Source organism: Lithobates pipiens, unplaced genomic scaffold, assembly GCF_037356315.1.
Source record: "Lithobates pipiens isolate NorthernLeopardFrog02 unplaced genomic scaffold, aLitPip1_a1.2 Scaffold_18, whole genome shotgun sequence".
Classification (NCBI taxonomy): Eukaryota; Metazoa; Chordata; class Amphibia; order Anura; family Ranidae; genus Lithobates; species Lithobates pipiens.
The window spans coordinates 617247984-617262121 of record NW_027507758.1 but is presented as its reverse complement, the minus strand read 5'-3'; the positions used below and the strand labels follow the sequence as shown (position 1 = coordinate 617262121).

At 48.8% G+C, this 14138-nt stretch overlaps 1 protein-coding gene across 2 annotated transcripts in view; it reads left to right on the top strand.

Annotated features, from left to right (window-relative positions):
- The window catches only part of TRIM54 (tripartite motif containing 54), a 49057-nt gene that overhangs the window by 29802 nt on the left and 5117 nt on the right, over window positions 1-14138 (top strand). For both annotated transcript variants that reach the window (XM_077489382.1, XM_077489381.1), the window contains exons 4-7: window positions 4702-4797; window positions 6540-6773; window positions 9638-9660; window positions 10704-10828. In XM_077489382.1, coding sequence (XP_077345508.1) covers window positions 4702-4797; window positions 6540-6773; window positions 9638-9660; window positions 10704-10828 — 478 coding nt within the window. The remainder of the gene's footprint in view (window positions 1-4701; window positions 4798-6539; window positions 6774-9637; window positions 9661-10703; window positions 10829-14138) is intronic.

Below are 14138 nucleotides of genomic sequence, written 5' to 3'. Positions count from 1 at the left end.
TGCATCGGACTGATTCCGTCAGAATATCCGTCGGACCCAATTTTCCAACATGTTGGAAATATTTCCCGACCAACTGGGCCGATCGGACATACTCCGATCATGTGTAGAGCATTTTGATCGGACCAAGTGCCACACATGCTCAGATCAAATTCCTACATCAAAGCTATTGGTTACTAGCCTGAATGTAGTCCCATCGTAACGAAATTACGTCATAACGTTCTGAAAGATCGGATTTTTCGCCAACTTTGTCCGACCGTGTGTATGCAACAGTTTCGGAAAAGATCCGACGGGCAAAATCCGACGGATTTGGTTGTGGAAATCTCCGACCGTGTGTACAGGGGCTTAGAGTTCCCCTTATACATGCAGACCATCCCATTACAGACCCCCCAATCACACAATCCCCCCCATCACAGACCCCCCCCCATTCACACAGTCTTCACATCACAGAACCCCCATCACAGACCCCCCAATCACAGAGTCCCCCCATAAAACAGTCCCCCATCACACAGCCACCCAATTACACAGTCTCCCCATTACAGAACCCATATCACACAGTCCCTCCATCATGGACCCTCCAATCACACAATCCTTGCATCACAGAACCCCCAATCACACATCCCCCATCACGGAACCCCCAATTACACAGTCTCCCACCACAGAATCCCCAATCATACAGCCCCCCGCCTCATCACAGAACCCCCAATTACACAGTCCCCCACCATAGAATCCCCAATCATACAGCCCCCCGCCTCACCACAGAACCCCCAATTACACAGTCCCCCACCATAGAATCCCCAATCATACAGCCCCCCGCCTCATCACAGAACCCCCAATTACACAGTTCCCCACTCACAGACCCCCCAATCACACGGCCCTAACATCACAAAACCCCTAATCACACATCCCCCATCACAGAACCCCCAATCACACATCCCCTCCATCACAGAGCCACCCGGTCATATAGTCCCTCCATCACAGAGCCACCCGGTCATATAGTCCCTCCATCACAGAACCCCCAATCACAGAGCCACCCAATCACACATCCCCTATCACAGAACCCCCAATCACACAGTCTCTTCATCACAGAGCCACCCAATCACAGAGTCCCCTCTTAACATCTAGCAGAGTGGAAGAAGGTGGAAGGTGGAGAAAGACTGGAGGAAGGAGATCCTCCCATCACATCAGAGTAACCCCATAAAAGAGTCCACCCACCCATAACATCAAAGACCCCTTCATCACCACAGAGAGCCCCAATCACACAGCCTCCCCATTACAGAGCCCCCCAAACAGTCCTCCCATCAAATAGCCCCCTAATCACATAGTCCCCCCATCAGAGACCCCGCCAATCACACAGTCCCCTCCGTCACAGACCCCCCAATCACACAGTCTCCTTATCACAGACCCCCCAATCACACAGTCTCCTTATCACAGACCCACCAATTACACAGTCTCCTTATCACAGACCCACCAATCACACAGTCCCTCCGTCACAGAACCACCAATCACACATCCCCCATCACAGAACCCCCAATCACACAGTCTCCTTATCACAGACCCACCAATCACACAGTCCCTCCATCACAGAACCCCCAATCACACAGTCTCCTTATCACAGACCCACCAATCACAGAGTATCCTCATCACAGAACCCCCATCACCCAGTCCCCCAATCACAGAGCCACCCAATCACACAGTCCCTCCGTCACAGAACCACCAATCACACATCCCCCATCACAGAACCCCCAATCACACAGTCTCCTTATCACAGACCCACCAATCACACAGTCTCCTTATCACAGACCCCCCAATCACACAGTCTCCTTATCACAGACCCACCAATTACACAGTCTCCTTATCACAGACCCACCAATCACACAGTCCCTCCATCACAGAACCCCCAATCACACAGTCTCCTTATCACAGACCCACCAATCACAGAGTATCCTCATCACAGAACCCCCATCACCCAGTCCCCCAATCACAGAGCCACCCAATCACACAGTCCCCTTTTAACAGCAGAGCCCTGCCTTTTAACTCAGAGGGTGGGAGATGGATCAGATCTAGATAAAGCAGACTTCCATCTTCTCCTGAACGCTGGGGGTGGCCCTGCATGCCCCCTGCCCTGGATCAGAGTCGTGTGTTGCCACTGTGTGGGCGGATCGGGCGCCAACACCACACCAATGAATGACACCGTACATCCTGATCCTAGAGCGTCCATGGTTGTTATGAGGCTGGTGGCCAGCCCACCCATGCCATGGCACTTCATGACGCTGATCCATGGCAAATTTCTAGGGCAAACTAAGTGCTGTGCTTGCGACACCCAGGGGGTAATCCAAACAGCACCACGTGGTACCATGGCACACTAATTGAGAAACACTGTCCTAGAAGACATAGGCTGAAGGTTGCCTTGACTGTTGGCAACAGTCTAAAGCAGGGATATGCAATTAGCGGACCTCCAGCTGTAGCAAAACTACAAGTCCCATCATGCCTCTGCCTCTGGGTGTCATGCTTGTGACTGCGAGTGTCTTGCTATGCCTCATGGGAGTTGTAGTTCTGCAACAGCTGGAGGTCCGCTAATTGCATATCCTTGGTCTAAAGAAATGTTTGGTCTGTGATTGGCACATATCACTTGTCAATGACATCTAAATTTGACTTTCAATAGATATTAAGTCGCCTAGCATAGGTTGAGGCCCATCCACCCAGCACCCGTTATACTTCAGTACATGGAGCACACTAGGTTTCTGCAAATGTTTGGCTGCTCACATTGAGTTGGGTTTTTGTACTCTGTCGGGTGTTCCTGAGGTCCCCCGAGGAATCTGAAGAGTATAGAAGGATGCCCATGTCACAAGTCTAGGATAAGTCCTGAAAAGTTTATAACCTAAGCCAGGGGTCTCCAAACTGCGCCCCGTGGGCTGGATGTGGCCCTTTGCCCGCCTCTATCTGGCCCTCGGGGCACTCTTCCTCCCACTGACACCAACAATGGGGGCACTATTCCTCTCAATGATACCAGAGATGGGGAACTAATTCTCCCACAGACACTAATTATGGGGCACTATTCTTTCCACAGGCACCAATGATGGGGCACTATTCCTCCCACAGCTACCAATGATGGGACACTATTCCTCCCACTTATACCAATGATGGGACACTATTCCTTCCACTTATACCAATGATGGGGCACTATTATTTCCACTGATACCAATGTTGGGGCACTATTGTTCCCACTGATACCAATGATGGGACATCATTCCTCCCTCTGACACCAATGATGGGGTTACTATTCCTCTCAATGATACCAGAGATGGGGAACTAATTCTCCCACAGACACTAAGTATGGGGCACTATTCCTTCCCCAGGCACCAATGATGGGACACGATTTCTCCCACTGATACTAATGATGGGGCACTATTCTTTCCACTGATACCAATGATGGGGCACTATTCTTTCCACTGATACCAATGATGGGGACACTATTGTTCCCACTGATACCAATGATGGGGCACTATTCCTCCCACTGACACCAATGATGGGGCAATATTCCTCCCACTGACACCAATGATGGGGCATTATTCCTCCCACTGACACCAACGATGGGACACTATTCCTCCCACTGACACCAATGATGGGACACTATTCCTCCCACTGATACCAGTGATGGGGCACTATTCCTCCCACTGATACCAGTGATGGGGCACTATTCCTCCCACTGACACCAATGATGGGGCACTATTCCTCCCACTGACACAAATGATGGGGCACTATTCCTCCCACTGACACCAATGATGGAGAACTATTCCTCCCACTGACACCAATGATGGGGCACTATTCCTCCCACGGATACCAGCGATGGGGCACTATTCCTCCCACTGACACCAATGATGGGGCACTATTCCTCCCACGGATACCAGCGATGGGGCACTATCCCTCCCACTGACACCAATGATGGGGCACTATTCCTCCCACGGATACCAGTGATGGGGCACCATTCCTCCCACTGACACCAATGATGGGGCACTATTTCTCCCACGGATACCAATGATGGGGCACTATTCCTCCCACTGACACCGGTGATGGGACACTATTCCTCCCACTGATACCAGTGATGGGGTACTATTCCTCCCACTGATACCAATGATGGGGCACTATTCCTCCCACTGACACCAATGATGGGGCACTATTCCTCCCACTGACACCAATGATGCATTTTTTTTTAATCCCACTGACCACCAAGCCTATGGCATGGTTTACTCCCACTGATGCCAGCATTTTCTACTCCCACTGGTCACAGTCCGGCCCCCCTAAAGTTTGAAGGGCAGTAAACTGGCCCTTTGTTTGGAAAGTTTGGGGACCCCTAACCTAGGCCATTACCTATTCTTCATTTTCTTCAGTTACCTGTCCATAGTATCTGTAATCATCAATCATTGCCAGCATACAGGCCCTGACGAAACGCATTGGTAATGTTTTTGTGAAGTTGTAAAAAATTAACTTTTAATGGCCTTCTCCAACACTTGAGGCACCCTCGTTATTTTTTATGGTCTTCAGATTGCTCCGGGGAACCCCAGGAACCCCCCCCCCCCCCCCCCGGCTGAAAGAGAAGCTTGGAATTTATTCCCATTTGGGTCCAGCACCCTACCAACATATCTTCTAGTTCTGTCTTCTTCTGAACTATAAATGGAATGAACAATGTTCTTGTCTCCGCAGAGTGACCTCAGTGATGGGATCGCAATGCTGGTCGCTGGCAACGATCGGATTCAGGCGATTATCACACAGATGGAGGAGATCTGCAAAAGTGTTGAAGTGAGTGTCCCTGAGATCAGACAGACAGACAATATGACTTTGTGAAGGGGACTCTGATGGGGACCCATAAGGGGGACTCTGATGGGGACCCTGATGTAAGGGAAGACTCTGATGTAAGGGGGACTTTAATGCAGACCCTGATGTAAGGGTAACTCTGATAGGTACTTTGATATAAAGTTGGACTCTGATGAAGACCCTGATGTAAGGGGGACTCTGATGGGGACCCATAAGGGGGACTTTGAGGGGGGGCCTGATGTAAGGGAAGACTGTGATGTAAGGGGGACTCTGATGTAGGATGGACTCTGATGGGGACCCATAAGGGGGCTCTGATGTAGAATGGACTCTGATGGGGACCCATAAGGGGGACTCTGATGGGGAACCCTGATGTAAGGGGGGCTCTGATGGGGACCCTGATGTAAGGGAAGACTCTGATTAAAGAGGTACTCTGATAGAGACCCTGATGTAACGGGGACTCTGATGTAGGATGGACTCTGATGGGGAACCCTGATGAAAGAGGGACTCTGATGGGAACCCTGATGTAGGGGGATTCTGATGTAGGATGGACTCTGATGGGGACCCTGATGTAAGGGAAGACTCTAATGTAAGGGGGACTCTGATAAAGATCCTGATGTAAGGGGGACCCTAATGTAGGATGGACTCTGATGGGGACCCATAAGGGGGACTCTGATGGGGACTCTGATGTAAGGGGGACTCTGATGGGGACACTGATGTAAAGGGGACTCTGATGGGGACTTTTATATAAGGTTGGACCCTGACAAGGACCCTAATGTAATGGGAACTCTAACTGGGACCCTCATAAATGGGGGACTCTGATAAGAACTGTGATTTAAGGAGGGGGGCTCTGGTATAGGTGGAACGCTGATGGGGATCCTGATGAAAGGAGGGACCCTGATGTAGGATGGACTCTAATGGGGACCCTTATGTAAAGGAAGACTCTGAGGCAAGAGGGACTCTGATAGATACCCTGATGTAAGGGGACTCTGATGTAGGATGGACTCTGATGGGGAAACCTGATGTAGGGGGACTCTAATGGGGACCCTGATGTAAGGGAAGACCCTGATGTAAGGGGACTCTGTTGGGGACCCATAAGGGGGACTCTGAGGGGGGCCCTGATGTAAGGGAAGACTCTGGTTTAAGGGGGACTCTGATGTAGGATGCACTCTGATGGGGACCCATAAGGGGGACTCTGATTGGGACCCTGATGTAAGGGAAGACTCTGATGTAAGGGGTACGCTGATGAAGACACTGATGTAAGGGGGACTCTGATGGGGACCCTGATGTCAGGGAAGACTTTGATGTAAGGGGGACTCTGATAAAGACCCTGATGTAAGGGGGACTCTGATGTAGGATGGACTCTGAAGGGGACTACGTTGTAAGTGAAGGATCTGATGTAACAATGTAAGGAAGACTCTGATGTAAGATGGACTTTAATGTGGACCGGTAAGGGAGACTCTGTTGTAAGGGGGGACTCTGATGTAAAGTAGGGGGCTCATTCATTTATAAAACCGATCTTTTTCGGCCTGGGAACATTTGTAAAGCATACAATGGGGCCCTTGTAGTGAATAGTTTGGAGCCCCCTGGTGGCTGGTATATAACATATCACAGCCATGTTGTAGTGTATAATCCATTATAATATAATGTATTTTAAAAACAAATACCTGAAATGTGATGGGACATTATAATGTAACATGCCACCCCTCCCCCCCCTCTCTCTTGTCCAGGACAACAGCCGCAGACAGAAGCAGCACATGAGCCAGAGATTTGACTCTCTCTATAATATCCTGGAGGAGAGGAAGAAGGAATTATTACAAGTGATTGCACGAGAGCAGGAGGAGAAGCTGCAGTATGTGCGGGGGCTGATCCGCAAACATGGCGACCACCTCGAAGTCACTTCCAAACTTGTGGAGACCTCCATACAGTCCATGGATGAGCCCCAAATGGCTGCTTTTCTGCAGGTTCAAGCCTAGACCTCTAATTCCACTATGAATATGAGAACATTTGGGGGTGTGGAAGCGTGGTTATACCCTGTCTGAGGGAGATTATATAGGGGGTATGGGGTGCTTACAGGGCTCGGAGAGGGTTCTGGTCTGCACCCATGGGTGTTGGGTGGATGTGCTCTTCCCCAGGGTCTGAAGAGGTTCTGGTCTGCACATATGGGTGTTATTTGTGGGGATGTATTGGTGGGATGTGTGCTCCTTCCCGGGATCTCGGAAGGTTCTGGTCTACACCTAATGGTGTTATTGGTGGGACATGCTCCTCCCGGGGTCTGAGAAGGTTCTGGTCTGCACCCATTGGTGTTATTTGTAGGAAGTGCTGGTGGGATGTGCTCTTCCCCAGGATCTGAGAGGGTTCAGATCTGCAACCATGGGTGTTATTGGTGGGATGTGCTCTTCCCCAGGGTCTGAGAGGGTTCAGGTCTGCACCCATGGGTGTTATTGGTGGGACATGCTCCTCCCGGGGGTCTAAATAAGTTCTGGTCTGCACCCATCGGTGCTGTTGGGTGGATGTGCTCTTCCCTGGGGTCTGAGAGGGTTCTGGTCTGCACCAATCGGTGCTGTTGGGTGGATGTGCTCTTCCCTGGGGTTTGAGAGGGTTCTGGTCTGCATCCATTGGTGTTATTGGTGGCATGTGCTGGTGGGATGTACTCCTCCACAGGGTCTGAGAGGGTTCTGGTCTGCACCAATGGGTGTTGTTAGGTGGATGTGCTCCTCCCCGGGGTCTGAGAGGGTTCTGATCTGCACCCATGAGTGTTATTGGTGGCATGTGCTGGTGGGATGTACTCTTCCCGGGGTCTGAGAGGGTTCTGGTCTTCACCAATCGGTGCTGTTGGGTGAATGTGCTCTTCCCTGGGGTCTGAGAGGGTTCTGGTCTGCACCCATTGGTGTTATTGGTGGGATGTGCTCTTCCCGGGGTCTGAGAGGGTTCTGGTCTGCACCAATCGGTGCTGTTGGGTGGATGTGCTCTTCCCTGGGGTCTGAGAGGGTTCTGGTCTGCACCCATTGGTGTTATTGGTGGGATGTGCTGGTGGGATGTGCTCTTCCCGGGGTCTGAGAGGGTTCTGGTCTGCACCAATTGGTGCTGTTGGGTGGATGTGCTCTTCCCTGGGGTCTGAGAGGGTTCTGGTCTGCACCCATTGGTGTTATTGGTGGGATGTGCTGGTGGGATGATCTCCTCCACAGGGTCCGAGATGGTTCTGGTCTGCACCAGTGGGTGTTGTTAGGTGGATGTGCTCTTCCCCGGGGTCTGAGAGGGTTCTGATCTTCACCTATTGGTGTTATTGGTGGGATGTGCTGGTGGGATGTGCTCCTCCCCGGGGTTTGAGAAGGTTCTGGTCTGCACCTATTGGTGTTATTGGTGGGACGTGCTCCTCCCGGGTGTCTGAGAAAGTTCTGGTCTGCACCCATTGATGTTATTGGTGGGATGTGCTGGTGGGATGTGCTTCTCCCCAGGGTCTGAGAGAGTTCTGGTCTGCATCAATGGGTGCTGTTAGGTGGATGTGCTCTTCCCCGGGGTCTGAGAGGGTTCTGATCTGCAACCATGGGTGTTATTGGTGGGATGTGCTCTTCCCCAGGGTCTTAGAGGGTTTTGGTCTGCACCGATTGGTGCTTTTGGGTAGATGTGCTCTTCCCTGGGGTCTGAGAGGGTTCTGGTCTGCACCCGTTGGTGTTATTGGTGGGATGTGCTGGTGGGATGTACTCCTCCACAGGGCCTGAGAGGGTTCTGGTCTGCACCAATGGGTGTTGTTAGGTGGATGTGCTCCTCCCTGGGGTCTTAGAGGGTTCTGATCTGCACCCATGAGTGTTATTGGTGGGATGTGCTGGTGCGATGTGCTCTTCCCTGGGGTCTGAGAGGGTTCTGGTCTGCACCCATGGGTGTTATTTGTGGGATGTGCTGGGGGGGCGTGCTCCTCCACAGGGACTGAGAGAGTTCTGGTCTGCACCAATGGGTGCTGTTAGGTGGATGTGCTCCTCCCTGGGGTCTGAGAGGGTTCTAGTCTGCACCCATTGGTGTTATTGGTGGGATGTGCTGATGGGATGTACTGCTCCACAGGGTCTGAGAGGGTTCTAGTCTGCACCCATTGGTGTTATTGGTGGGATGTGCTGGTGGGATGTACTGCTCCACAGGGTCTGAGAGGGTTCTGGTCTGCACCCATGGGTGTTATTGGTGGGGATGTGCTCCTCCCCGGGGTCTGAGAGGGTTCTGGTCTGCACCAATGGGTGCTGTTGGGTGGATGTACTTCCCCGGGGTCTGAGAGGGTTCTGGTCTGCACCCATGGGTACTACTCTCTGGGGAACATCTGTGTCTAAAATCCACATTACGCCTCAAAGCTGCACGGATTGGGACCCCATTACTAGAAATAGGAACTCAGCACAGGGTTGGTGAGGACCCCCTTATGCACACGACAGATGTACAGACTGAAGACCCCAGCATAAGGATGGTGGGAACCCCTCATAATGGGCACAGCATGTCCTGCTGTGCCCATTATGAGGGGTTTCCACCATCCCTGAGTTCCCAGGTCTGCACACTTGCTATGCTCGTCATGAGGGATCCCCACTCTTTCTATTGTGTTTTCATTTATTTTATACACTGGAGAATGCATTAGGAGGAGTGAGACGTTCTAAGGTGGATGAAAACACCTACAACTCCTAGGTGGTAGGCAGGAGAAGGGCAATATTTGTGAAATACCTATAGCAGAGCTATGTCACTGCTGGAGACCCTCAAGGCTATACATTTTATGTAACAAGTAAACTTTAAGAGACATCATATAGTTGAGCTGAGTATCTCACTTTTGTTTTGTTTTGTTTTTTCCTTCCCACAGCAATCCAAGGAGCTGCTCAAAAAGTAAGTATGAGCAAAACTCACCCAAAAAACACTCAGCTACTCATTGGTAGGATGCCTGTAGAACCCCCTACCCTAGTGGTCAGAAGTGGTACTACAAGTTTAAAACATGACCCCGACCTCTCCCCAGCTGTGCACCTATTTCAGATGAGAAATAGCTCTACAACTATAGATAATAACTAATGATGCATTTGGAAGAAGCTGCATTTGTATACCCCAACTTTCTGAAATATTAAAGAAGGAAAACTATTGGCATAACATTTGTAGTCAAAGGCCCCCCAGTAACACAGAGGAGGAAAAATGAATACACATAAAATGACTGGTCAACGCGCCCCCAGCTGAGATAGCGTTTTAGGAAGCAATAACTTTACTGATATCGAAGTTATATGTCTGGCTCCTCAGGGGGTGTAGGAGACCTAAACAGAGAGACCGCTGCTTCCACAAAGAACAAGGGTTTTTCTCTACACCATGCTGGCAGGGGACAGACTTTTCTACTCAGCCCATGACAGCTTTCTAAATTAACTGTAAGATTTTGCATTTGTATTTAGCTTCATTAAACTGAAAATTCAAAAGCATGTTTATAGGGGTATTTACATCAGAATAAAAAAGAGGGACAACATAAGAAGAAAGAGGGACAGAGGGATTTGGTTCCAAAAAATGGACAATCCCTCCAAATGATGGAGAGTTGAGAGCCATGCATTTATTTTTTGTGCTGGAATGGTAAATCTTCAGGCACATGGGTTCCTACTGTCTAGACGTCGCTCTGGTTGTGTTTCTTGAGTTAGCCAATGGGCCAGTGGCATCCGATGTGTCCTGACCGCTTCAGGCCACATTCAATTTTATTTTCTGTGCATTGGTTAAGCACTTGAATGATTCCTGCCCAAGCTTAAGGGGCAGTTTGGGTTTAGGAACTTGCATGGAATGTTGAGCAACCCCTTCTGAAGTCCACATAGTCTAAACCTGATTCACATGGTGTGTGCCAGAGTGCTTTTGGGGGGTTCTCTGTTTTTCTCTGCTCTCTATATATATCTTTATTCTATCTGAAGGATCACAGACATGTCTAAAGTGTCCACAATAGACCGACCGGACCCCGGCTATGAGAACATGGATCACTTCTGCATCAATGTGGACTATGTGTCTGAGATGCTGAGGACCATCGAATTCTGTTCAAGTATGTATAAGGGAAGGTATCAAAAAGAGAAAGAAAAGATTCTTTGGGTGGGAGGGAAAGGCTAACATGCTGCTTTGTACACTGCGACTCCCTTCCTAAAAATAAAAGATTGGGCTGTACACCAGGGTGAGGGCATATGTACTGTACTTCCATGATGGTGGGAGAGAGAATATCTCGGGTGGGGTTATATGTACATCTGTGATGGTGAATGGAGAATATCTTGGGATGGGATTATATGTACATCTGTGATTGGGGGATGGAGAATATCTTGGGATGGGGTCATATGTACATACTTGAGGATGGGATGAAGAACATATTAGGATGGGAGTCATATATACATCCTTGAGAGTTGGATTGAACATATCTTGAGATGGAGTCATATTTACATTCATGAGGGTAAGATAGAGAACATTAAGGGATGGGGGTCATATGTACATCCATGAAGGTGGGATGGAGAACATAAAGGGATGGGGTCATATGGGTAAAATGGTGAATACCTTAGGATGGGGTCATATGTACATCTGTGAGGATGGGATGGAGAACATTTTAGGATGGGGGTCATATATACAGTACATCCTTGAGAGTTGGATTGAAAATATCCAGAGATGGGGTCATATGTACATCCATGAGGGTGAAAGGGAGAACATAAATGAATGGGGTCATATGTACATCAGTAGGGGTAGAATGGAGAATGTCTTAGGATGGGGTCATATGTACATCTGTGAGGGTGAGATAGAGAATATCTTGGGATGAGGTCATATGTACATCTGTAAAAGTGGAATCGAAAATATCTTGGAAGAGTCCATATGTACATCTGTGAGGTTGGGATGGAGACTATCTTGGAAAGAGGTTATATGTACATCAGCGAGGGTAAGATGTAGCATACCTTGGGATAGGAATACATTCTTGAGAGTTGGATGGAGAATATTTTGGGATAGGGTCATATGTACATCCATGAAGGTGGGGTGGAGCACATAAAGGGATGGGGACATATGTCAATTCGTAGGGGTTGAATATAGAATATCTTGGAATGAGGTCATATGTACATTTGTGATGGTGGAATTGAGAATATCTTGGGTTGAGGCCATATATACATCTGTGAGGTTTGGATGGACAATATCTTGGGATGGGGTCATATGTATATCACAGATGGTGGAAGGGAGAATATCTTGTGATAGGGTTACTGTATATGTACATCTGGGAGGGTAAAAATTAGAATATCTTGGGATGGAATGAGAGTGGGATGGAGAATATATTAGGATGTGGTCAATTATACATCTGTGAGGATGAGATGAAGAATACTGTATCTTGGGATGTGGTCAAATATACATTTGTTAAGGTAAGATGGAGAATATTTTGGAATGAGGTAAAATATACATCTGTGAGGGTGAGATGGAGGATATCTTGTAATGTGGTGAAATATACATTTGTGAGGGTGGTAAGGTAAATTCATCTCGGGGTGAGGTGATATGTCCATGGCATTAGAGAAGGATGGAGAACATCTTGGGATGAGGTTTTATGTATCAGTGAGGGTGCGGTGGAGAATATCTTGGAATAGGGTCATATGTACATATGTGAGGGTGGGATGGGTAAAACATCTTAGGATGGGGTCATCTTAGGATGGGACAAAGAACATCAAGAGATGGGGTCATATGTACATCTGTGACGTTGAGAAGGAGAACGCTTTAGGATGGGTCATATGTACATCCATGATGGTGGGACTGAGAATATCTTGGGATGGGGTCATATGAACATTCCTGAGATTGGGATGAGGCACATTTAGGAATGTGGCCATATGTATATCCGTGCGGTGGGAGGGTTGGAGAATATCCATTCATGAAGGTGCAATAGAGAACATATTGAGAGCATCCGTGATGTTGGGAAGGGGTCATATGTATATCTGTGAGATTGGGATAAAGAATATTTAGGGATGGGGTTCATATGTACAGTATATCCACGAGGTGGGATGAAAAATATTTTTGGTTGGGGTCGTATTTACATCCATGAGGAAGGGATGGAAACTATCTTGGTCATATGTATATGCGTGAGGTTGAGATGGAGAACATATCAATATAATCTGTGATGTTGGAAAGGGGTCATATGTACAGTATATCTGTGATGGTGTGATTGAGAATATCTCAGGAAAGGATCACATGTACATCCTTGACTGTGGGATGGAAACTATCTTGGGATATATAGCAGGGAAGATTTCCAGGTGCCATTATGAACCCCAACATTAAAACCATGAATCTTTGCTGGTGGGATGTATTCCCTCCCCCCCCCCGGGGTTTAAGAGGGTTGTAGTCTGCACCAGTGGGTGTTATTGATGGGATGTACTCCTCCCTAGGGCCTTCAAGGGTTCTGGCTTGTACCCATGTTGGGGTTTAAGAGGGTTGTAGTCTGCACCAGTGGGTGTTATTGATGGGATGTACTCCTCCCTAGGGCCTTCAAGGGTTCTGGCTTGTACCCATGTTTTTTTTTTTTGGTGGGATGTGCTAATCCTTGAGATTTGAGAGGGTACTGGCCTGTACCCTTATGCTGTGTACACATGACCAGACTTTCTGGCAGACTAGGTCAGACGGTCTTCCCAACTGACTTTTCAGCTGAGTTCCGACGGACTTTCCGAACGAACGGACATGGCCACACACAATCACACCAAAGTCCGACGGATTTGAATGTCATGACGTACGACCGGGCTAGAATAAGGAAGTTCATAGCCAGTAGCCAATAGCTGCCCTAGCGTCATTTTTCATCCATCGGACTAGCACACAGACAAATGGATTTTTCGACCGGACTCGAGTCCGTCGGAAAGATGTGAAACATGTTCTAAATCTAAAGTCCGTCTGATTTTTCTACAACAAAGGTTCAATGAAGCCCACACATGGTCGAATTGTCTGATGGATTTGTTCCGTCGGGCCTTTGCTGTCAAAAAGTCTGGGGCGTGTGTACACAGCATAAGATTTCATAGGTGGGATGTGCTCCTTCCTGGGGTTCGACAGGGTACTGGCCTGTACCCATGAATTTTATTGCTGGTTTACGGTCCTTCCTGGGGTCTGACAGGGTTCTGGTCTGCACTTATGGGTGTTATTGGTGGTATACGGTCCTCCCCAGTGTCTGAGAGGGTTTTGGTCTGCACTTATGGCTGTTATTGGTGGTATACGGTCCTCCCCAGGGTCTGAGAGTGTTCTGGTCTGCACTTATGGGTGTTATTGGTGTTATACGGTCCTCTCCAGGGTCTGAGAGGGTTCTGGTCTGCACTTATGGCTGTTATTGGTGGTATACAGTCCTCCCCAGGGTTTGAGAGGGTTCT